Source organism: Calonectris borealis, chromosome 1 (assembly GCF_964195595.1).
Source record: "Calonectris borealis chromosome 1, bCalBor7.hap1.2, whole genome shotgun sequence".
Lineage (NCBI taxonomy): Eukaryota > Metazoa > Chordata > Aves > Procellariiformes > Procellariidae > Calonectris > Calonectris borealis.
Genome location: NC_134312.1, coordinates 57553374 through 57576456, shown reverse-complemented (window position 1 = coordinate 57576456; position 23083 = coordinate 57553374). Strand labels below are relative to the sequence as shown.

Genomic DNA, 23083 nt, shown 5'->3' with positions numbered 1-23083 from the left:
TCTGCTAATGGTGACTGAGGGTTGGGTGTGCAGAAATAGCCCTTGCCCTCTGAGTCCTCCTCCCTCCTCTGGAGCAGGCAGTGGCCCGAGAGGGACTCTACAACTGACCAACTCTACAACTTCTCTGAGTCCTCCTCACTTAGAAGAGCTCATTTCTGTCTCAGACGGCTGCTACCAGCTGCAAAGACCATCCTCATTTCTTCCTCTATACCTAAACAGAGCTGCCCACATCTTGGACCAACTTCCAAGTTAGGTGGGCTGGGAACATCTAACGGGCAAAAATCCAGAAGGAATTTGAGAGGGAAAATGTGAAGAAAAAGATGGGAGATGCGGGGACATTGGCATGGAGAAAGCAGTGGAGGCATGGTGCACCCGTGAAGGGGTTAAAAACCTTGAGGGAATGTCATGATTCTGATTTCAGGACCACAGAGCAGGCAAGGACAGCTCACTGAGATTAAGTCATGCTTCTAAGTTTGGCTGTTGTTGGTCTTCTTGTGGTGCCACTTCGCCTCCTGCAAGGAAGTTGTGCTGGGGGGTTGGTGGAGAGTGAGAGAAAAGGGCAACAAGACAGGGAGCGATCAGATGATGTCTCTGCCTGTCCCGTCCTGGACCTCGCCGGCACGTTGCAGTAACAACGTGTTTTTCTGCCAGCCCAACGAAGCCAATGCACGCACGTGCCTCTGAGCTTCCTGCCACCGGGGAATGAAATCCATTTAAGAACATATATATATATATTTATATATGTATGTATAAATACACATACACACACACACGCACGCACACGTATATATATATACACACATATACACGCGCACACATACAGAGCGAATTTAAAAAATAATCTGAGTCCGAGCCTGGAAAGTTGAATTCTCCACCAGCATGTGCAAAGATGGCTCCCCTTGGCAGGGGCCGGGAGCGTGGAGACGATTCTGCCGCTGTCTGCTCCTTCCCCACGATCCAAACACCTTCCAGTCAGCACCAGGAGCAGGAGGGGAAAGGGAGGGGGGGAATGCATTTGGCTTCTTTGTTTTGTTTTGTTTTGTTTTTGTTCTGTTCCCCGAGATGTTGTATATCTTAGTGGTTTTGGTTTTTCTTTTTTAAAATAAAATATACACGCGCACATTAAAAATATATATCTGTCCAGGTAGGGCGATAAAAGTCCTTAGTGCATTTTCCATCATCGGTCGCCGCTCGCAATCTGAGATATGCCTGTTTTCAAAATGTAGGTCCAGTGCAAGTGTTGATCTCAGCCGGGCCCCCCAGCCTTACCAGAAACACGAGGGGAAGGGAGAATATTCCCCTTCCGCCCTCTGTCCGTTTGTTTTTCTCCTCCTCTCAGAAGAAATTGGACCCACTTTCCTTTTCACATTTTCCATCCTGTCCTCTGGAGCAGGGAGGGCATTGTCCTGTCCTCATCGCATGTTGTGGCTGTCGGGGTTCATGGTTTTATTTGTACTTTGTTCTTTTCTCATATATATATATATAGGTCATGTTTGTCCTTTTTTTGTGTGTAAAATTTTAAAATTATGCTAATAAATGAAAGAAGGGAGAGGCTTTGGTGGGAGAAGGTCCACTGATGGAAAGGGAAGCACCAATTGCCGTCTGAATCAGACGTCGAGGCAGACGGACAAAGAAGAAAAGTTATCACTCCAAGGACCCCATGGGGGCAATATAGCAAATATATTAAATAAACCTGGAAGTGAAACAAAAACAGACATGGCATTAGAACATGTAACCCTGCAACTCCCCTCCTCTCCCGTTTTCTCCTCTGGAAACGTTTGTGTCGAAGTGCCAGATTAGAAGCCCAGGAGGGCTTTTGACCTTCTCTATTTTTACCTCTGGACAGCTTGCGCCAGAGCTGAGATTTGCATGGGTTTGCATCTTTTCTAGCCTGGGAACCTTGGGCTGGCCAGGAGGATCCTGGGATAATCAGAGCCCTCGTAGTGCTAAGCGTGGGAATACCAATCCCAAGACACGGCCTGGTGCCCCTCGTCCCCGTCTCCTGAAAGGCCACGCGATGGAAGCCCATCGCCCCCCTCTCCTGAGGCGAGGGGAAGTGAATGGGAAGTGAGCGGCCCAAGATCGTTCAAGGGGCCATGGCAGAGCTGGAACCACTGAGTCACAGGCCAGGGCTTTCCCTGTTAAGCTGTGCCACCTCTCTCTAAATTCAACACCCCAGGTCCGCGCCCTGCCTCCTCTTTCTTTTCTGCACCTTTCCCTCTCTCACGGGGAACCAGGGCTTATCTCCTTCCCCTTGTACTGGTGAAATTCTCCTGATGACAAGGGAATTGCTCCTGTTTACACAAGTCAGGGAGAGAAGAATCAGACCCTGGGCTGACGAAGTCCAGATCTCTTGCCAGAGATTCCAGTTCTCCTTTCCCCTGGTATGACCTTTCTTATGCACACAGGCTTCCCACTAGGAGAGAGATGAACCAAAAGTGTCGCTGCTTTGCAGTCTTTCTGCCAACTCAACTAATGAAATAAAAGGAAAAGGGATCCCCAGAGCAACATTAATTCTCTGCTTTCAATGGAGAATCAATAAAGAAAGGAGAACAGGAGTTGCTCCACAGAAGAGATTAATTACATGGACCCCGAGGGGATTTAGGTGTAGAGAGAAGTCAGGCTCACTCTCTGCCTGTAAGGGAGGCAGAGAAAGGGGAGGGCAGGGCCTGAGAGCAAATATGATCGCAGCACGATCCTTCCACCCCTGCGAAGAGCCGTAGAGCCATAAATAGGATGTACGCGTTGGGTCCCAGCCTAGTCCTTTCCCCTCCGTCAGCCCCAGTTTTATCACACCCAGGCCCTGCAGTAGCCCCACGCTGAATGAGCAGCTGGTGCTGTGGGAAGCATCCAAGGTGCTCGGGCAGAACCATGCCCTGGGAGAGCATTTCTCCCAACTGGAAAAGCAGCTTGGTGTTACCTGCCTTGTGCTCTCTCTCCCCTGCCAGCACTTCTATGCTATGAGGATTTCTTTCAGCACTTTCTTATCGTTGACATGCTTGTACTTCTTATGTTTCCTCTTCTGCGCCGGCGGCCGGCGTACTCGCTGCCTCTGTGAGACAGCGGCTGTAGTGAACGATGGTGACGAGCCTGCCAAAACAGAGGGGAGAGTGTCTGTACGGCGAGGGGCAGCTGGGTCATGTTGAAGTATCTTTCCCCACACGCTATCAACAAAGAGCTCTGCAACAGGAGGGCCACAAAGCCTCCTTCTTCTATTCTTCTGTCCCTCATCCTGTGTTCTCCGCAGTCTCTGCTCTCTCCCTTTTCCCACGATGCCCTTCCCCTCACCTCTCACCTTCCCCTCCTTCATTTCCCTCAGTTCCAGCCCCTTGCTGGGACATCGGCTGGTATAAACCAGCGAAGGCCCGTGGGATTCACTGGAGCTAAGCAGATTGAAACCCGCCGAGGGCTCTTTCCTTTCTCCCCAGTCTCTCTTCTCACGCCTCCCTCCACTCTACTAATGCCAAGATCCTTACGTCTCTGTTCACGTGGCCCTGGCCGGCTGTTCCTGGGGGGCTGACGGGACACTGCTTCACACCGACACTGCACATGGTCCTCCAAAGGCACAACGACTTTTTTGAATTTTGGCTTCCTCTGGACAAATTCGATTTTGTTCACCTATTTGGAAGAGGGAGGCAAGCAAAAGATGAATACAGCTGTAGCTCCCACTCTGTAAAAACAATCAGTGTCAGTATGCTTCAGTACTGGCTTTCTTCCTAAAGGGTCAGAAGGCAGTTTATAGAGCGTGGTTCAAATCCAGGGGTGGTGTGTATGGGAGCTAATTCTGCACACACCAGCAGAGCAGACCTAGACCAGGCAAGTTTGGATGTGACTGATTGTTTCCCTGTTCCTATTGCCGCTGCTTGAGCAGGATGACCGGCTGATCACAGACAGAAACATGGGACGTGCAGAACACGCTAGCCTGTTTCTGACAGCTGTGATGGCGGAGACCTGGGGGCGACCAGAATTAATTCCCACAGGATCCTACAGGAAGGGCAAAAGGAGAAAACCTCAGGCCCGATGCAAGCAAACGCAGCTTCACCAGCTCTGCTGAGGCCTGTCTGAATTTGTCTCAAGCTCTTTAATAACTCGCAGGGCTGAAGCCCTCAGCTCTGTGTTTCACGGGAAAGGCGGTACTCTGGAAATTCCCTCGGACTCTCCACCAGTGCTGACTCAGAGGGAAGACTCACTGTTCCACATCCCACCACAGGGCACGAGCTTTCTAGGGGGTCCTCCCACTCCAGGAGCGGCTGGGCCTGACCCCACTCAGCTTATCTAACAAGACCGCGGTCCCTGAAGTGCTCCGCAAGCTATAAATACTTGCTCTGCTGCGCATCTGGGATTGAATTCCTCTAAACCCACTGCCCCCAGCAGCATCCTTCAGCCAGCGCCGAAGCAGCCAGGCTGTTTATCTTTCCTTGAAAGCCCACTCCACACGCTTCAGACCACACGCTGCTCGCTAGACAAACACTTCCAGCCAAACAATAGAGAGACCTCTGTCCTCAAAGAAACCATTTCCAGGTCACTTTTTCAGGCTGGCTTTTGACCTCTCACTTGTTTTTTCCACAAAAACAACTCCTGCTCCCCCCCCATTTTTCCCTCATTCAGCCTGGCTTTTCTGAGAAAGGAATTTCCTGATGAAAAGCGCTGTGTGAATACAACCTCTCCCAGCCAACCTCTGCCGCCTGCCTGGGGGAGTTTCTTACGGCTCAAGCAGAGGATTAGTACGGGATGAGTATTATTTTTAAACAAGCTGTCTGGGAGGAAGCTGTGAGGAGATCACTGGTAGCTGTGAGGAGGGCAGGATCAGAGCAAGAGGTTAGCTGTCAGGTGTCTTGCTTGCTGCTGGAGCGGGTCAGGAGGTAACCGTGGGGCTGAGAAAGAGGAGAAGCTGCTCCAGTGGGAAGAAGCTGCAGCAGCAGCGGGAGGATGGAGACTGACACTGCAAGTCCTCCTCTTTTTGCATCAAAAACAGTTCCCGCGATGAAAGCATCGCGTTTCTTCTGCTCTAACACAGCAGACAAGGCCGCCTCGAACAGAAATAGCCGCGGCGTGGAGCTGCGGCAGGGGACGGTGCCCTGTAGCTCTGCTATGGTGACAGTCCCCAGCTGCTGGACAGCACCAGCCCTCCCAGCAGACGGCACGGACATCACCCCACGCCAGAGGCTGCAGCGCTGCGTGGCTAATGCAGAAGATGCGACTGCAGAGAGGGTGCGAGGGAACAGACAGCTGTGTGAGCCTTGCACCTGAGACCCGCTCTGGTTTTGGTTTTGGGGGCTAGGGATTGAGGTGGGCTGAGGGAGGAGGGAGCAGCAGGATGCGTCTCCCTTACCTGGACATGCCGGACGCGAATCTGCGTGGGGCGACACTGCACGTTGCGGTTGTTGCAACACCCGGAGCAGCGCTGAACCTCCACACAGGGTGGCCACACCACAAAGTTGGCGTTGGTGCTGTCCACCATGTTGCGGGAGATTTCAAAGACGACTGCCCGCGTCTTGCACTCCGCGAGGACAGCTGGCTCTGCTGCTGCCAGAGCATCTACGGAGGGCCAAGAGAAGAAGGGGAGATGAAATGGGCTTTGCAGCTGTTACCAACCCACTGCAGCCACCTCTACTGGAAGAGAAAGACCCCACACGGCTCTCACACACACACACATGTTCTTCCTCCTTCTTCCACCCCTCCAGCTCCCTCCCTGGACAGAGCCGCGCTCTGTGGAGGAGGCCCCAGTAAAACGATGCTTCTTACTGCAGCGGCAGTCCTAGGCAGGAGATAACACTTCTTTAAAGCCAATCAGCACCAGCGGGATTTAAAGCAGAGCAGCTTGCAGAGCTCCAGACTCCCTCTCCTGCCCTCCTGGGGTGTAACACCCAGCTCCTACGTGAGGCCCAGACCCTCCTTCTCATCTGTCTACACATCGATGCACGCTATAACCTCTACCCCCACACATGTATCTCAGACGTGCACCTGCACCCACCCACAGCTGCTCAGGTGAGTGCCCCAACAATCACAAGGTGCAACACCCGCCACTCACCTAGGCTTCGTCGCTCTCGAGACAGGGCCACGGGGTTTTGACCAGTCTGAGTTGCATTCAGGTCCAGGCTCGAGCTATCCTCCTCTGCAAAGGGAAAGACATGACCTAATAGCACTCGGTAGAGGCAGGAGAAGACAGCAGGCACTTGTGCTCTGCTCACCAGGCAAAATGCAGAGACGTGGGATAAGCCAGGGCCCCTAGTACACCCCTAGGTGTAAATCCACCAGCAAGGTCACAGCTGTGCTGGGGCACGGACACTCTAGGTTTGCTCTTTGCTCAGGCTAGGCAGTTCAAAGCAACAAGCCCATCATGAAAGAGGGGCCCCAGACAGGTCTGGGAGAGGAAAACTCCAGCTCAAGAATGACAAGGCCTACGGCAGGGCTTCCTGGTGTCAGAGAGGAGTAGCAGAGGGATCCAGATCAGCTGGCTGAGACCAGGATATGGCAAGGAGGATCAAAGACCAGATGGGACCAGGAAAAAGTTTGCTATATAACACTGCGGTGCCTTGCTGGGATGGCTTGGGACTGGGAGAATCAGGGTGTGAGTGGGCAGGTGAAGGGGATGATGGGTGGGAGGTGGGGTGCTTGCTTTCTCTCTCCCAACCTACTGCAGCCACTCTAGGTTAGAGTCAGTTTTATGACAGAAGAACAGAAAAATAAAGTTTAAATTATTTTTCCCCTATACTACTCCAAGGTAAGCTGCAGGATCTGGAGGCAATTCAGTCAGCGATGGGAGAGGAAGGCAGATAGCATTCAGGCCAGCGCTGAGCAGTTCCCTCCCACCCCACTGCTTTTTCCCATAGGAAGTGCTGAATAGAGAAATGCCCATAATCCCCATGGAGCACTCCAACACGCAGCCCCTCCTGAGCTCCGGACAATGGCCGCGCTCGGAGATAGCTCCCACCCAGCCACAGCTCTTTCCTTCTCTGACCTGCTTTAGCAGCTGAAGGAAGCTGAATGGACGTCAGCATCAAGGGAGCAATTTTCTTAAAGGGAATTTGGGGCCAGTGGAAGATCTCTGTTTATCAGATGTGCGGTGGAGCAGACTTCCCATACCTATCATGTCCCATCCCGCTTCCTCAGTCCTGCTCTAGCGTAGGGGGAGCAGGGACTTTGCTCTCTGCTCAGCTCTGAAGCAATTGCTGAAGGATTTGGGATGGGTGCACAGAGGCTGTATTCACAAGGCAGGAATCCTGCGCCCGAGCAGTCAACACCTATGTGTGAGGTGGACAGACAGACACCCTTTAAAGCAGCTGGGGAGGTGTGATCAATTCTAGGACACCACTCATCTCGCCCTGAGGCAGACACCCAAAATGAGACCTGGTGGATCACGCTCTAGAAGGGCATGTAGCTCTCCAGGGGGCTACAGAGGGTGTCTGGATGACTGGCTTAGATGGCCACGCCTGCTTTGCGGGCAGTCACAGTTAAGGTCTACAGTAGCATCTAAGGTCAGGGGAGCAGTATCTCAGTTCATCTGCCTCCTGGAGCTGCCTAATCCTGGCTCCCTGTGCAGTCAGTGGAGGGCAGCAGGTGTGACACATACATGGGGCATGGACAGCGCAGGGAATAGCCCCAGCCGCTTTGGGATTATTTTGCTAATACACTTATTTGCTAATACACTCATTCCAAAGAGGGCAAGCAAGGGGTGATGCCCCTCGGTCACTACCTGGGAGCAGATGAGAGCCACAGGGTGCAACAAAGAGACAGCTTCACAGCACCATTTTCTGTTTCCCTGACCAGCCTTTCCCATCTGGGACCTGAAGTGAAACCAGTGACTCAAAGCTCTGCAGCCTTCTCCCATACCCCTGGGCTTTTCCAGCCAACAAGAGAAGCCCATTTTATTTCTTAACTGTGAGGGCGGTTAGTAACTGCGATAGAGATGTATCTGTTCCTTAGACACCGGGACATGACAGACTGCACGCATCTCCTCAGCCGCTCCTTCCCCACCCCTCCATCCTGCGCCGCCTGGCATTTTATCAAACGAGGGTGGGGGCTGCCTTTTGTGCAGAGGTTGAGTTGATGGTGGGGGGGAGGGGGGAAATAGCAACAACTGTTGACTTGAAACAAATCTCCTATTGAAAACCGGGTCCCTCCCTCCCCCAGGTTGTCCTTCTACACCCCGGGTCAGCACTGAAGACAGTTGGGGTGGGGGAACCAGCCTGGGACAATCCAGCACAGCTAATTTTGGAAGTTGCCCCATTGTGTGGCTCGTGGACAAGGAGGAGGGAACTGGTGAGGGCAGGGAGCGGCCGTGGCGGTGGTGGGGAGCCTCGTCGCCTCTTTCTAAGGCAAACAATAGCTGAACGCAGCTGGTGCCCTCCCCCTCGCTTTCCCCCCCCTGCCCCTCCAGGGCCGTTTTGAAAGGCAGCGGGAATGCTTTTGAGACTGCGCCAGTGGTTGGACTGGCATAGGAAACAAAAGCAGGAAATTCTGTTCCCCCGTAGATAGTGTCTCGGCAAGGATTACAAAGCTCCAAACAGACAAAACACGAGAGAGAAGGCGAGCTGGGGGGGCCGGGGGACGACGGGCGGGAGCAGGGTTAGAATAGAAAGGAATTTGCTCTGAAGAGACCGTTTATAAATAAATTCCTGGGCCAGCCCAGCCGCCGTGGCGCGTGCTCCAATTCCCACACGTGCCGACCCCTCCACGCTTCGCCGCTCCTGCCGCTCGCTGCGCTCAGCCCTGGCCAAGTGACCCCGAGGCACTGCAGCCCCCGGAGCTCTTATCTACGGGCAGGAGGTGAAGCGATGCTACCCTGACTTAGCCCCTGTCCTGTATCTCACCCATGGACACGTGCTCTGCTGCTCTCATCCTGAGAGCCTCTGGGAGCCCGTGGCCTTTTGTGGATGTTAAACCTGAGAATCCACTCAGCCCTTTCCTCCTCTATCACCCTATTTCCACCTCACGTTTCTCCACCTCCTAAACTGATCCTTGGCCAGTTCAAGCCCTGCTGCCTGTGCGTCTCCCAGGGTGAAAAGTGCTGACCTCAGTTCCTTGCACTTACCTTGCCCAACTCCTATCATTTTTGGAAGCCAGTGTCCCTCGATAGACCATGCAGCTAGGAGGAGATCTAAAAAGGCATCCAGCTGCCTAACTCCCACAGGTTTCAGGGGGGTTAGGTGTGTAAATAGTTCCTGAATGGTTCCTATATTTATAGTGAGGTCTGTTGATAGTGTGCCTGCTGGAAAACAGAATATCCCCTCCCTCCCCTCAAAGAGTTAAGAAAAAATAGAGGAGTGTTTGGTGAAGAGGAGATTTACCTACGGAGTCTATCCGCAGGGCACGCTGGAGGTCGCTGATGGAGCGCACTGAGCTGCCACCCAAAATCTCATAAATGTCTTCGGGTATGGGGTCCCCCTGCCAGATGACAAAAAGAAAAGAAGGGGAGAAACAAGCGTTAGAGAGTAGATCTGCAAATACTGACAGCGCCATGGAGCGGGAGTGGGGGGAATCGAAGGAGCACGGAGGAGGCACGACAGAACCGGCGAAATGCGAAGACATGCCCTCATAAAGGCATGAGCCTGAAACCTGAGCAACAGCGAGAGCACCCCTCTCGCTGCCTCTCACAAAGCGGTCAGGAGACTGAAAAAGCCAAAAAATACCCGGGCTGCGCAGCAGAGCCCTGAAACTATGCAAGCAGCCAGCAAGGCTTCTTTCTCCGGTGCTGTATGACTTCTCCAGGTGGCCTCTCGTTCCTGCTGCCTGCAGTAAAGGCGTTTTAACAGACTTCCCTTACGCTATCAGATAAAACCTTCCCAATATTTCCCTCTGTTATGAAACTCCCTCACGGGCTTTGTCAGATATCGTGTGTATGTGCGTGTGCATGCGCGTGTGTTTTCAAACCACAGCGGTCCAATAATATACATAATTTGCATACTCTTTTAAAAAAAAAAGGTGGGGGTTGGAGAGGAAGATTGACCTTCGCAGCTAAGGCTGCTCCGCTGAGGAGCTGATTTGGATGAAGAAACACATGGGAGTTTGGATGTGATTGCATGCCAGTGCCAAAAAACCTTAAGTAAGCAGGTTTATAGACATCAGACGATGGGCCAAATTTAGGGTTTGTGCAGGCAGGTGCAACGCCATCAATCTCTTGGGAATTTTACTCTGGCACCAAGCTTGAATGGGCCCCAGAGACAGCACTTAACAAGACTACAAAGGAGTGGTGTGGGAAAGCAAGCACTGATTAAAAGATACTTCCGAAAGACTAGAAAAAGAGACGGAGGAAAGTACTGGCCAAAGTGTTTGCTTAGCTCCTAGCTCTCTTCATTCAGGGCTACTCATGCGGAAAAGCTGCTCTTTCAGCCGGGTGCTGGATGTCATCTGAGCCACAGCCCTACACATGCCCCTGTAACCGAGAGGAGAACTTGGCTCGTGTGCTTGTGAAACGCAGGGATCTTCGTGTGGGTTTTTATGGGCAGTTGGTGGCATGCGTGTGGTCCTTCCAGTGTACAGCTATTCCCTCCCTGCCCGCGTTCAGGGCAGAACATTTCTCTTCCGCTTGGAGTCGAGGAAAACCGCCAGGCAGGTGGTTAAACGTTGGCTTTTAAACCTTGAGGGCTTTAGCCCAAACCTGCAGCCACTTTTGCATGGCTGCTTGAGCCTGGCACCCTCCCACGTGTGCCTGTCCCTTGGCCATCCGCCCTTTGCCTCTACTAACAGGGCAATAGGAGTGCTCCCTCCTCAGCCCTGCCAGCCCACCCTCTAACACTATAACTTAAACTAGGACACGGTGGCTTGAAGGCTGCTGCAGCCCAAGTCACGGGGCAGAAACCTCCTGGGATAGCTGCAGAGCAGACAACACTAGCATCTTAAACCTCTGCAACCAGACCAACCGGAGAGCTCGAGTCAGATCGAGCCTCTCTGCCCCGCTCCGTCACTGTCACTGTCACATCTCACCACAGATCTGGCTGTCGGCCTGCAGCAAAAAGCAGATTTTACATCCCCAGGCATTACTTCCTCAGTCTCCGAGGGAGAGGGAAGCAGCATCAGTGATGAATGCACAGCAAGAGACAGACTTGTATAATTCAGGGATCACTGAATAGCTGCAAAATGAAGATGCCTTCTGACAACTCCTGCTGCGTGAGGAAGAGTGGGACCAACAGCCCAGTGCCAGAGAGGCTCTGCAGCACTTCCCTGCCTTGCGCCACACACGTTTACTGGAAAAGGGATCATTTGCAATTCCCAGTACTTGCAGCCAGAGCTCAGCGCTGGGTGGTGAAATTGCAGGCTTATTAATGTTTGCACCTGTCAGCCAAATGCATTTGTGTATTAATGCTGCTGTGCACGGATGCCCCTGGTCCTTCCTGACACTTAATATGTGTAGGAAATGGAACTTTATTTTAAACTCCGGCACTCGCTGGGGGAGAGCGTGGGCAGGTGTTACGAGACTCGGTGACTTTGGAAAAGAGCTGGGAGGTGTCACCTTGCTAACTGAGCAGGGGGAACAGATACGAATCGGGGGTTGCAAATGCAGGCCCTCAGGAGCCAGATTGCTGGGGACTGCCTGTAGGAATAAGCTCCACTCCCTGCTCACAGCAGCAGTTTTAGGTGCCAATTTTTTCTTGTTGCAGATACTATCAGCATGGCTACGGTGTATCACCAGCCCACACGGCTCATAATACTGTCCTCCTCCTGGGGTTTGTGAGGCAGCTCTGCCAGTGACAACTGCAAGCTTGTGAAGCTCCTTACTCTCCTCTTGTGCTGCAGAACCATGTCCAAGGCTGGCCTAAAAGCAGCTACACAGACCGGAGCTGCACAGCTTGTCCTTGTTCCTTTTGGGGTCTGTGACTGGGAACAGCCGTGCCTCTGGCCCCCCATCCCAGCCCTATGCTTAGGAAGCTCTGAGATCAGGGCACTGCACACACCCGGGCTCGGGGCACTTGGTGGGAATGGGACACAGGGAAGCAGAGGTCCACCAGCCACCTCCATCTGATCCCATGGGGTAAGAAGGTGGAGGAGCATTGCAGGAGGTGGGATTCCCAACAGACCAGCCCAAGCAGCTCATGCTTTTCCTGCTTCGCAGCTCCTTTGGAGTTATTTGTCTAACATAGGTTAACAATCTCCTTTTTTAACTGCACGGCAGATCAAAGAAGACTTTTGTCTCAATGGACTCCTGGCTGGCTGTCAAGTGCCCCAAGGCCTGGCCTTGTATTCCTGCGAGGCCCTGAATTCCTAGAAGAAAGTAAGTTTGTTCTTCCCTCCCTCCCTCTGCCCCCAGTGCCTGGCTCTCCCCTGAACCGCAGGGGCACCCCCCACTCTGCCACTCCCCTGGCAGGGACGTCCCCTCCCCTTCTCCCGGCTGCTGGCGCTTGTGGGGCGAGAGCCACAGCACAGCTGAGACAAGGCAGCAGAGCACCTGGGCAGGGGCCCTGCCTGCCCGGCAGCCGCTCTGCGCCGCAGCTGTGATGCCAGGGCCTCTCAGCACGTCAGCTCTGCCTCCCTCCTCCCAGATGTCAGCAATGCTGTTTGGCCACTGCAAACTGATGCAGGTGCAGCAATGCCCTGCAAACAGGACATTCCCCCGTACCCGCTCCCCGCACACACGGTCTCCCAAAATCAGCCTCCTCCCTAATGCCACCACTCCCTGCCTCTGGAGCTTTCTGCCAACATATGCTTTTGAGCGCCAGGGATGCTGAAAGGGTCCCCTTGCAATCAGCCGCTGCCGAGGTGGCGCAGGGAATATGCAGGGCTGTGCTCTGGTCCTCCCTCCGGCTATTCACAGGCAAGGTTTCAGAGTCTCGCCTGAAGGTGCGTCTCTCTTGGTAGCACAGCAGATACAGAGGAGGAGGGAGCAAAGATTGTGCAACTGGCAGGGAAGGCAGACCCTCAGGGCTCAAAGAAACCAGCCAAGGATACTCCCAAGGTGAGGACTCCTCCAGTCCTCTTTTTTGAGGTCGTGTGTCTACACAACCATGTGTGACTGCACACGGAAGGACAGAAGGGTAGCAGCAGCACCAGTCCAGGGCAGGGAAGCACCCATCTGCTCCTTTGCCCAGGAGAGGAGGACTTTCCCAAGCACCTCCACACTGACCGCAGCAGGGGATCTTGGCAGCAGAGTCTCGAGTGATCAGCTAGGCAAAAAACCCCAAACAAACAGCATATTTTAATTCCTTCTGAAGTTGACATGAGGACCCCGAGGGGAGACTCCACTGCATTCCCTAGCAGAAAGCAAGACCAGCAGCACCTGCCACCAGCCTGCTGAACCCCAGAGGGCTCTTGCTCCCCTGGCACAGGGCTTCCACCCTTCCAGCATCGCTCCTGGCTACAGGCAGACCCTGACATCTGCCTGCAAGAAGACCACACGTGCCTCTCCCCGCAGCAGGCACAACCCTCCTCACATGAGCCCCTTCCACGTGGGACAGCGGCTTACGTTTTTCTCCCTTAAAAGAATCAAACTTAACGTTTGATCTAGCCCACGTTCCTAAAATACAGCCAGACCTACCCACCCTTTTCCCATTTCAAGGGGGACTCCGCTGCTCCACCCTGCTCCTCCATGCTCCCCCCACTCCTCCCCTGCGAGGGCTGGAGGCATTTCCACCCCCAGGGCCGGTTGTGTACCGGCAGCACTGGAAACAGCGCAGGAACCACTGTCATTCTCTCCTGCTACTGCGCATCAGCTGACGGTGAGAGGGAGGCAGGGACGACTCGCCTGGCTCCTTCCACGAGCTCACCCCAGACATGTCATCCATCCTGGCTTCCACTGTGTTGTCCTTGTCACAGCCTCATGCTAGGAAGACTCGGGAAGAGCCCGGAAGCCTTGCACCAGGAAGACGCAATGGGGAGCTGGGCCGAGGTTATAAGCAAGCGCCCAGCCGCACCCCATTCCTCAGGAATTCCAGAAAGCCCTGCCAGTGGGGCTTCACCCCAGCACAACCACGCTGGGCTCAGCCCATCTCTGTAAATGTTGCAAGGCAACTATTACAGCCCGCGGGGCAAATGCAAATCAGTTTAGCATCCTCGCTTCCCAACTGGCAAATACCTTCCCGCTGAGGCTCGTACTCCCTCCTGCTGGAAGAGCTCCAGGGCCCTCCAGCTCCAGATGGGTGTGATCGAAGAGGGAGAGGGACTCAGGAGGCTTCATCTCCCGGCTCAGGCCTCTGCTGATCAGAGGGAGCTACTGTTCCCCGTGCACTTTCTCTGACAGGGCTGGGGAGGAGGTGCAAGCCCTGTTCAGAGGATGACTGTGGTTCAGCAGCCTAGTAGGAGTCACGTTGTATGCGCCTGGTGCAGAGGTGCAACACACTGCCCTCAAAGTAGATGTGGGGGCTGGCTGCAGGCAGAAGCATCTACCCAAGCAGAAACCTTCTTGGTTCTCTGGTCATAAAATGATGAATATCATGATTCCTCCCAAGAAACCGACACCCAGAATTACCGAACGCTAACCCTACTAGGCTGTCATGGAGCTGTGTAGTCTTTTAATGTGATTACGGTGCAGAATAACAGGCCCCTGGGATCAGACACTTCCATCTTCACCCTTCCCCAGCGCCAACCATAGCTGATGTTTCACATTGCATGGCAGAAAGAGATCTGAGCCACCCACAGAGGAAATGCCATCCTCTGCCCAAAACAAACATAACCACTGGGCAGCCCACAGCTCTAACTGCTTCCCTTTGTGGCTTGGGCAAGGGCAAAACGGGCCCATAAGGAGGTGATGCGATGCTTCGCACCCATCCCCTTCCCTGCCGCCCACAAGAGGGGCTGCCTGAAAATGAGGAAGGAAGAGAAAGAAATGATGCAAAGGGAGGAAAGTTTTGGTGGAAGGATATTTCCTGCCCCTGACAATCCACAAGCTGCAAATACAAGCCATGGGTAGAGTCACTTTGGATAGAGCTGAACTGGGAACCGAGCGCTGTGGATAAATGTTGGGGGCTTTCTGATCCCCTCAATCTGCACACAATCAGATGATAAAACGTGGCAGCAGAAGTCAAAGTACTTGGGGGCCAGGGGCTCCTCTTCCTCAATCATGACTCAGGGGGAAAAGAGGCTTTGATTTCCATGTGGGGAGACCAAAGAAAGCTGGTGTATGTTCATCAGTCAATTCTACCACCTGGCCCCCACCCTGGCTTCCTCCTGAGCAGGACAAGATGTTTGTGTGACGGTGCAAGCGCAGCAGAGACACTCATCTCCTGCCTCTTCCCATGGCCCCGGCTAGACACACACCTTACTGAATAACTGTGCCACCCTGGTGTCGGTGTCTCTAGCCACGTTGTCCCAGTCCTCGCCCCTTTCAAAGCCCCCCTGCCCTTTCTCCATCGGCCCCTTGGCGATGCCAGGCTGGGTTTCACGCCGTGCATTATTCTGGAGGTGGCAACCGGGCCTCGGTCCCTGCCTTGCACACGCCGCTGCCGCGATGCCAAAATAATCGGAGGGAGCGAGAGGCTCGGCAGAGCTGCCGGCCGGCGCCGCGCCCCGGGGTGACAGCTGCTGGGCAACGCTGCCGGCGGGGCAGGAGGCTGCGGGCTCCCCGGGACTCCCCAGCAGCACCCCTGCTCCCGCATTAACCGCTTCAGCCCGGTCTCCCCTTCCCCACCAGCCTGGCGCTGACTCCAGCCTGGGACATACACGGGGGTGGGTTTATTTCCACGCGAAGCCTCCCCGGCGCGGCCCGTCCTGAGGGGAGGCGACCCCTGCTGAGGAGGGGCAGCCCCCGCCGCGAGGCGGGAAACCGGCCCCAACGGTCGCTCCCCCTCAGGGCCGGGGGCGGCCGGCTCTGACCGCCATTAGCGTGCCCGCGCGCCTGCGGAGCCCTTCCCTCAGAAAGGGGCAGGAAAGCCGCCGCCCGCCCCGGGCTCCTCGCCCCCGCCGTGCAGCTCCGCTCCGCTGCGGCCACCCCCGGACTTCACTCCGCCGCACCTGCGGGGCGGGAGGCGCCGCCGCCGCCGGTCTCCCCCCGCCACCCGCTCCGGGGCTCGCAGCTCGGCAGCACCGCCCGCTGCCGGCGACGGAAACTCACCTCCAGGCGGGCCAGGGGCAGGGAGAGGATGAACGCGAAAACCACGCCGAAATTCATCCCGACTTCAGGCCCCGCCGGCTGCGGGCACATGGACGGCGAGCCCCGGGAGGGAAGCGCTTCCCGCAGACAGCCCCGCGGCCGGCCGGCCTCAGGCATCGAGGGCGCCGCGCGTTCCCATTTCGCCTCCGAGCCCGGCTGCTGGTGGAAGAGTTGCAGGAGCCCGTGGAAGGGGAGGTGGTGGTGGTGGTGAGGGGAGACAGAAGTAATTCTCGGTGACTCGCCTGCCTCTGTGCTATCTCATAAGCCCGGTGGAAAGAAAATGCAGTCCCTCGAAATTATACGCATCCAGGGTGTGCGTCCCCTTCGCCGCAAGGGATGCTTCAGTATTGCCTTTTGCTAGGAGGTCCACATGCTATTTTTCCTCTTGATTTTCTTCCTTTTTAAAATACGTATATGTAAAAAATGTTACATACAGGTAACAACGACTCAATGTTCTTAGAAAAAGATGCACAACATAATAATTAAAAAAAACTTTTCCAAAGTTTGGTGTGAAATCCAAAAAATAAGATCTTCTTCCTTAAGGTGTCCTTTTCTTAAAATGCTCCTTCTCTTCCTTATGCCCGCTTGCTTTTTAGCGAAAAGTTGCTACTGCACATTGAATTTCTTCCCCTTACATTAGATTCTGGCTTGGGTGCCTTCTCGTTCGAAGTGTTGGTGTTTTGCCTGGACGGGAGGTTTGCTTTGGGTTTGGAGACAGGTGAGAGCAAATGTTTTTGCTCTGGGTTGCGTGTGTGTGTGTGTGCGTGCGTGCGTGCGCTGAGCCTTGACAAGCCTCAGAGCGAAGCCGCTACTGCCTCCCGCGCTCTGTTGCAACAAGAAAGGAAAAAAAAAAAGGCAGAAAAGGTAAAATTGAAGGGGAGGCGAGTGAGCCGATGGGTCTTTATTTTAGTCTGCGAGCTGCAAGAGAGACTAAACTGGCACTCGGGGCTGCTCCTTTTATAAAGGAGAGGAGATGGGTGGAGCATAGCTTGCCATCCTCCTCTTGGCTGGGTATCAAGGCGAAAAATCTAGTGAGGGAGTAGCAGTCCATTGCTGACAAAATAAAAAGTGTGTTAATTTAAATGATAAATTAATTAAAAATGACTAATGCTGTAATAACCCGTATAATGTGGCTTTAATATCGCGTGAGGAATGGGGACAGAAATTCCTTCCTCCTCGGCAAGAGATAAGAAGAGAGGAGTTCCCGGCACGGTAGTTTGTTATTTTTTTGGCCCCGGGTTCTCGCTATTGCAGTCTGGAGCCCATTTCTCTAAGCTCCACTCGCCTTCTTTCCTGCCCTGCTATACCACTAGCTCCGGGGAGAGAGATGGCTTTAATATCTTACATCTCTTTGTGTGCAGGGGAAAAAAAAAGCCAGAGAAATTTAAACGTTCCTACAAGACAATCTGGTGTTGCTCGTGGCACCGGGAGGTATTTTGCTGCATGATTATCTCCACGATATAATAAACATCTGAAGGGAAATTAAGCAAGCAGATATTTGCTGGGGGGGGAGAGGGATGGAGAGGGGAAGGCTGCTAACAGGTGAGTTCAAGAAAGAGTCATATCCTATTGAAAAAACACCCGTACGCACGCCCTCTCATGTACGTACGAGCGATCTCCCGATGCGGAGTTGCACGCTCGCAAAGCACACTCCGGGCACGACCAGGAGGGGTTTCTGCACCATCTTTGTGCAGGCTCGTATCCACCGATACATTCCTGCACCGTCATGCACCGCAGGCACTCGGCAGGCGTTCGCTCTGAATCCCAAGCATCTTCCCTGCTTTTTCTATGCTACGCACACGCTTCTATTTGAGCCTCTCGCATGCACAGCTATGTGCAAATTTTGTCTCATTCACACATCCCTGGGCATCCATGTGTTCTCCTTCATTCTCCCCCTCTCTCTTCCTTTCTCACATACATACACCCACCGGCATACCAGTGGCCTCAGCTCACAGCATCACACATGCTTCCTTAGACTATTTAGGTGCCTGCGAGTCTCATGCAGCCAACCCTCTCCAAAACACACGGTCTCGCACCAGCACTCGCGTCTGCACCATCCAAAGTGTCCGGGTATGAGGTGCAGCTACCAGAACTGAGCAGCAGGCAGCCACCAAATGCTCTTCTGTAGTAGGCATCTAACAACACCCCCCAGCTTGGCTAGCTACACCCCCGAACCTGACTTTGGTCTCACAGATGTGGATGTTGGTCAGGAAGCACAGGGACACAAGGAGGACTGGGGGTCCTCCACAGCTTTCTTAAAATAGCATAGCTCCTCTGCTCCTCCCATCACAGAGACAGGTAACTCAAACACAAAATGAAAGGTCCTACGGTAGGGCAGCGTGTCAAGACGCTCTTGGGTCACGAGGGATCACTTCACCCTGACCCAGAAGAAGAGCGGGCAGATTTCCCCACAGGGGAGGAGTTCATCAGAGCCATGCCAGCTCCAAAGCCCGGGCCATCTGAGGTGCATGGGTGCAGAGATAAGGAGTGTCCTGGGAGTCCCTCAAACCAAGTCTGAAGTGGCTCGGTCCCAATTTTGGAGCTCAAGTGGGAGGAAGTGGAAATGCAACGCATACCTTTGCTTGTTTCCACTGCCAGAGACCTTAACAGGACTTTACCTTAGATGCTCCGGCCATGCTAGCCCTGTCCCACCCCAAATTCCTCAGGACGCTCTTAGAATTCCCCTCATTCTCCATCCTGGCCTGCCAGCGGCATACCAACCATTTCATGTGATGACAATTTGGTTCTGACCCCCCGGCAGGGTGGAGCTACTACCCTAACGTCTACCTGGGCACTGAAACTCCTTCTGAGATCTGTAGGAGGCTCCAAAAAAAGGTTTTAAAAGGGCCAGGGTCCATCTCACCTCGCTCCAGATGGCACCAGCCAAAGGAACGCCATAGCCCTGGGCTCCTTGGTGATCAGCGGGGGGAAAGCCAAAGATTTGGGATGGCCAAACCAGTCCTTCTATCTGTGTAGAGGGAGCTGAGGGCAGCTCATAGGTCCCGAATGTCCATGACCCCATTACGTGTTTAAAGTTCATAAGGGGTAAATGGAGGCTCAGGTGCCCTTTGAGGATCTCTGCCCTCAAATAACCTGGCGTGGCTCCACCACCTTCACGCCACTTTATTCAAGCTGTGTAGGGGGTCCCCCACACCATAGTGGCTGCCTGGCCAGGAGAGAACAGCCTGCGTGTGGGAGGGTTGATTAAACTCCTCAGCAGGGACAGATATCACTGCTGGAGAGGAGAAGGACTCAGCAGTAAGCTAGCAGGGATTGCTGCGAATTTCTTGCTCGGTAGCAACAAGAGCTTCTGCAGGGCCTGGTTTTGAGGGGGGCTATGTGTGGTGTGGTTTTTTTTTTTAAATATCCGGCTACATTACATGCAAGCTGGGATAGAAATAGAGTTATTTATTTTCATGTGGATGATGCCCGGCAGTTTTTAGAAGCTCGACATCAGAAACAAAAAGCTAATCCCTGTTAAACCTCCAGACGGCAAGGAAGAGGATGTTTGGAATTTGATTAATCATCTACCTATGACCCTGCCTGGAAATAGAGCAAAATTATATTCAAGCCGCTCAGGCTTCAGTCGCTTTTCCTTACTCTTTCTGCTTTTAAGACAGGGACAGATTTTTCTCTAGTGAGGTCTTTAGACTCACTAAAGGCGTTGAGTCTCATTGGCGTTCAGTTCAATATGGGCACATGCACTTAAAACTGCTGTGCCTTGAGCCGGGCGGGTGCTCCTTTGATTCTCTTGCTTTTGTGAAATTAGCTTGTCATTTATCCCACAAACCCCTAAATCTAATGGGGACGACTCTGTCTTCCCCTCACCTGGCCTGTGGGGTGGGTGTGGAGGCCTGCGGGGCTATCAGTGTCCCAGATGCCACAGGACAAGGGTTTGAAACCACCACTGTACATGTGGGAAGATATTTCAAGGCTACATGAAGCGGCTGGACCGTAAAAATATCCCGTTAGAGCATCGCGACTTGACAAGGTCCAGTCGCATCTGTGCTAGCTGGCAACGGCCCTGCAGACAAACCGCAACAAAAACAGAGATTTCATAAGAGCCTGTAGCAAGGTTTCTTATTAAAACACTTTCACCACCACTACAGCTTTCTAACCTGTGGACAGCTGAACTCATCTCCTCGGTTATTTTCTTATCACTAGGGAGGAGGGCAACACGTGTCCGAGGACAATAGGCAGTTCCTTGCTGCAAGGCTGCTCTCCCCTCATCTCATGTCGGTGGAAAAAATTATCTACTAGCCACCATCCACAGAGGCACGATGTGAGGGGCGATATCTTCTTTTTTTTGTTTGTTTTTACATTTTTTTAGAGGGGGGAGAGAATTGTGAAACAGCAGGAAGAAAAACAGGGCTTACAATGGAAAGCAAGACTCAGTCTGAACAGCTGAGATGTCTCAGCCTCTCCATGATGAGTCCTATTTTGAAAAACAATCAATGGAAAGAAATTAGGAGGTGTTGACAGCCAACGTGTAGTCAGTCCGCCCACTCAAGGTATCTAACTTAGGTGTTGCTCCAGCTCCGGTCTCTAAGTTCAGGAGAACGATGAGCAATCCCTACGCCTACTCCGCGGGGCTGCCGCAGCCGTCAATGGAGGGGAGCAGCCGTGACACTGAAATGAAGCACCTAGAGTAAGTTTTATGCCTAGTTTACACCAGGAGGCCCGTTCTGTGGGCGCATCGGTTTTACGCCACATCGCCCGGTTGTGTGAGGTTTATCCCGACCCAAGCGATCAGAACAGAGTCGTCGTACGTAGCTTACATTGCTGTTTACACCATTTGCCCCAGAGGCTGCGGCTGCGGGAGCTGCCCCGACTTCCTAATGGCTGAGTTTGGTTTAACCGAGGAAGAAAGGAGGGAAGGAGAAGAGATACCAAAGGAAGGAGACAGAGGCAGGCAAGGAGCCTGGTCTGGTTATATTTGGTGCTGGAGAAAGGCAGAGCCTCAGGGTGCCCAGGGCTTGCATAATTCGCCTTCTCGCCCCTGGTGCTGGCAGGGAAAATGCTTTCCAAGGATGAGTAAAGCCTTCACAGAGCAACTGGCTCCAGAGGAAAGGGAAGGTGTCACCTGGCGAGCAGGCGTTCGATGGGACCTGCCAGGCTTCCTCCAGGACCCCCCCCGCTGCCTGTCTCTCCCCAGCGGAGGGATTCCCCCAGCCCCTCACCGCCTTCATCGCAGCCATTCCTGGCAGAAACCCGTCAGAGAGGAGAGGATGGGGAAGGGGGACAAGCACACAGCAGCATGCAGAGGGCAGAGCACGGACCCTGACAACGGCAGAGAGGGAGAGGGCTCGCGCCGGCCCCAGCTTGCTGCCCCGCACTTTGGGGTGAAGAAGAAGGCAAAAGCATTTCACATCTCTGCGGATGTGCAGCTCGAGCAGGATTCAAAGAGAGAAGACAAAGCTGGGGGGACTGATTTCCCAGCGCTTTCCCGTGTGCATACACGTTCCTACGCCAGGTGGGGAGGAGGGGATGCAGCCTTCCCTGCTCACGCTACCATGTATTTCTCCCCCCCCCCAACCCCCAAGTTTAGGGTAGAAGGGAACAATTTCCTTACTCTGGCAACCATCCATTATGTCTATGGATCTGCTCCCCACCCCATTCCCCCTCTCTTTCCTGTTTTGATGAAAGGAAAAAATGTTCTGCTTTCCTTCTTTATTTTTCCAGACTGGTGAATAGCACTCGAAAGGAATTTCTCTCCCTCCCCCCTTCCCCTCTCCCAGTATAATAAATATATACGTATGTGTCTGTGTGGATACACCACACATCGCAGGTCATCTGTTGTTTTTCAAAAGGCATATGCTATTTTTGTTTCCAAATTGATTAGGTGGGCAGCGGTCCCCCTTTCCACTGACACCGCCCCAAACACCGCTTCCCCTGCCCTCGGCCTCTGCCACTCACCGTCTCCCCATCCTTTGCCCCTGGGTCCACGGCTAGCGGCGGTGGCGGTGGCAGCAGCGAGAAGGAAGCTTGCTGAGCTGGAGTAAAAATAGCCCCAGCAGTTACTCAGCTCAGAACGTAACATGACTCATGATGTGAAATGAAGATGAGGGTCGAAAACCAAAAGCAAGCGGCTCTCCCTCCCCCCCGCCCCCACCTGCTATCGCTGCTCACGTCGCAAAGCAAAACCCACTCTAAACACTGCTTGCCAGGGGTCAGGGCATCGGCCGAGGTGGAAAGCCCCGTGTGCACTACCCGTGAGAGCTGGTCCTCCCGCCCGCGCCGATTCGGTTGCGCTGACACCAGCAGCGGGCGGATTTGGTGACGCTGTGCCCAACCCTCAGCTCATTTACTCCCGTAAGCCGTGGGCCCTGAGCAAAACTGGCATGCCATTGATACAGCGGGACGAAACGCCCTGCGGCACACTTGTGCCGCCGTAGCCGGCAGCTGGTTTACAACAGCACAAATGCAGCCGGGCATCCCGGTTTGCCTGCACCCGTTGTGGCCTGAGCCTGTGACGGGGGAGTTGAGCGGGTCTGTGCCCATAGCCGACCTTGCGCCCCATCCCCGTCCCCGGGCAGGGTGCCCCCCGCACGGTGTGGAGGACACCCTGTTCCCCGGGGCGTGCGGGAGAGCAGCACCCCTGGCACGGCGGGAGGCAGGCCATCGCTATCTGCTGGCCTGTGTAATAAAGGAGGGAGTTTAAAAATAGACTTTGAGCTGCGATGCCGGAAAGGCAGCGAGACGTATAGAGCGGGTGTGTATTTATCCTACACACCCTGGTCTGACACCCCACTGGCATGGGGACCTGCCCCAAAGCAAAGGAGCCACTCACCGAGGGGCCCGTGTGCCAGTCCTTACCGCCGCCCTGACCGCAGATGGCGGTGGGTGCTCGGGGTTGAGGGGAGCCCCGAGCTCTGCCTCGCAGGTACCAGGGCTGCTCAGAGATGCTCACCCACCACCCCATCCCAAGGCTATTTGGAGCAATGGGTCATGGACCTCTCGCCCACGCCAGACCGACCCAATCTGCGACTCCTCCGTCCCTGTATACCCAGACAAAGTGGCATCTCTCAGGACAAAGCCTTTCAATAGATCCCCTGCCCTCTG

The 23083-nt window shown here is 54.0% G+C and overlaps 1 protein-coding gene across 3 annotated transcripts; it reads right to left on the bottom strand.

Moving 5' to 3' along the window:
• Positions 1–726: 726 nt before the first annotated feature.
• PDGFB (platelet derived growth factor subunit B) lies at positions 727–22024 on the bottom strand. Of its 3 annotated transcripts, none has more exons than XM_075155090.1 (8): positions 21938–22024; positions 15983–17074; positions 9291–9387; positions 6032–6115; positions 5333–5538; positions 3477–3618; positions 2921–3090; positions 727–1693 (listed from the first exon to the last, which is right to left on the bottom strand). In XM_075155090.1, the coding sequence occupies exons 2-7, from the start codon at positions 16136–16138 to the stop codon at positions 2954–2956; spliced, it is 822 nt and encodes a 273-aa protein (XP_075011191.1). In that variant the 5' UTR covers positions 16139–17074; positions 21938–22024; the 3' UTR covers positions 727–1693; positions 2921–2953. The 3 variants fall into 3 exon arrangements, with proteins under 3 accessions (XP_075011191.1, XP_075011201.1, XP_075011209.1); XM_075155100.1 differs by having other exon boundaries at positions 15983–16846; XM_075155108.1 differs by lacking the exon at positions 21938–22024 and having other exon boundaries at positions 15983–21161.
• Between the last annotated feature and the right edge of the window lie 1059 nt (positions 22025–23083).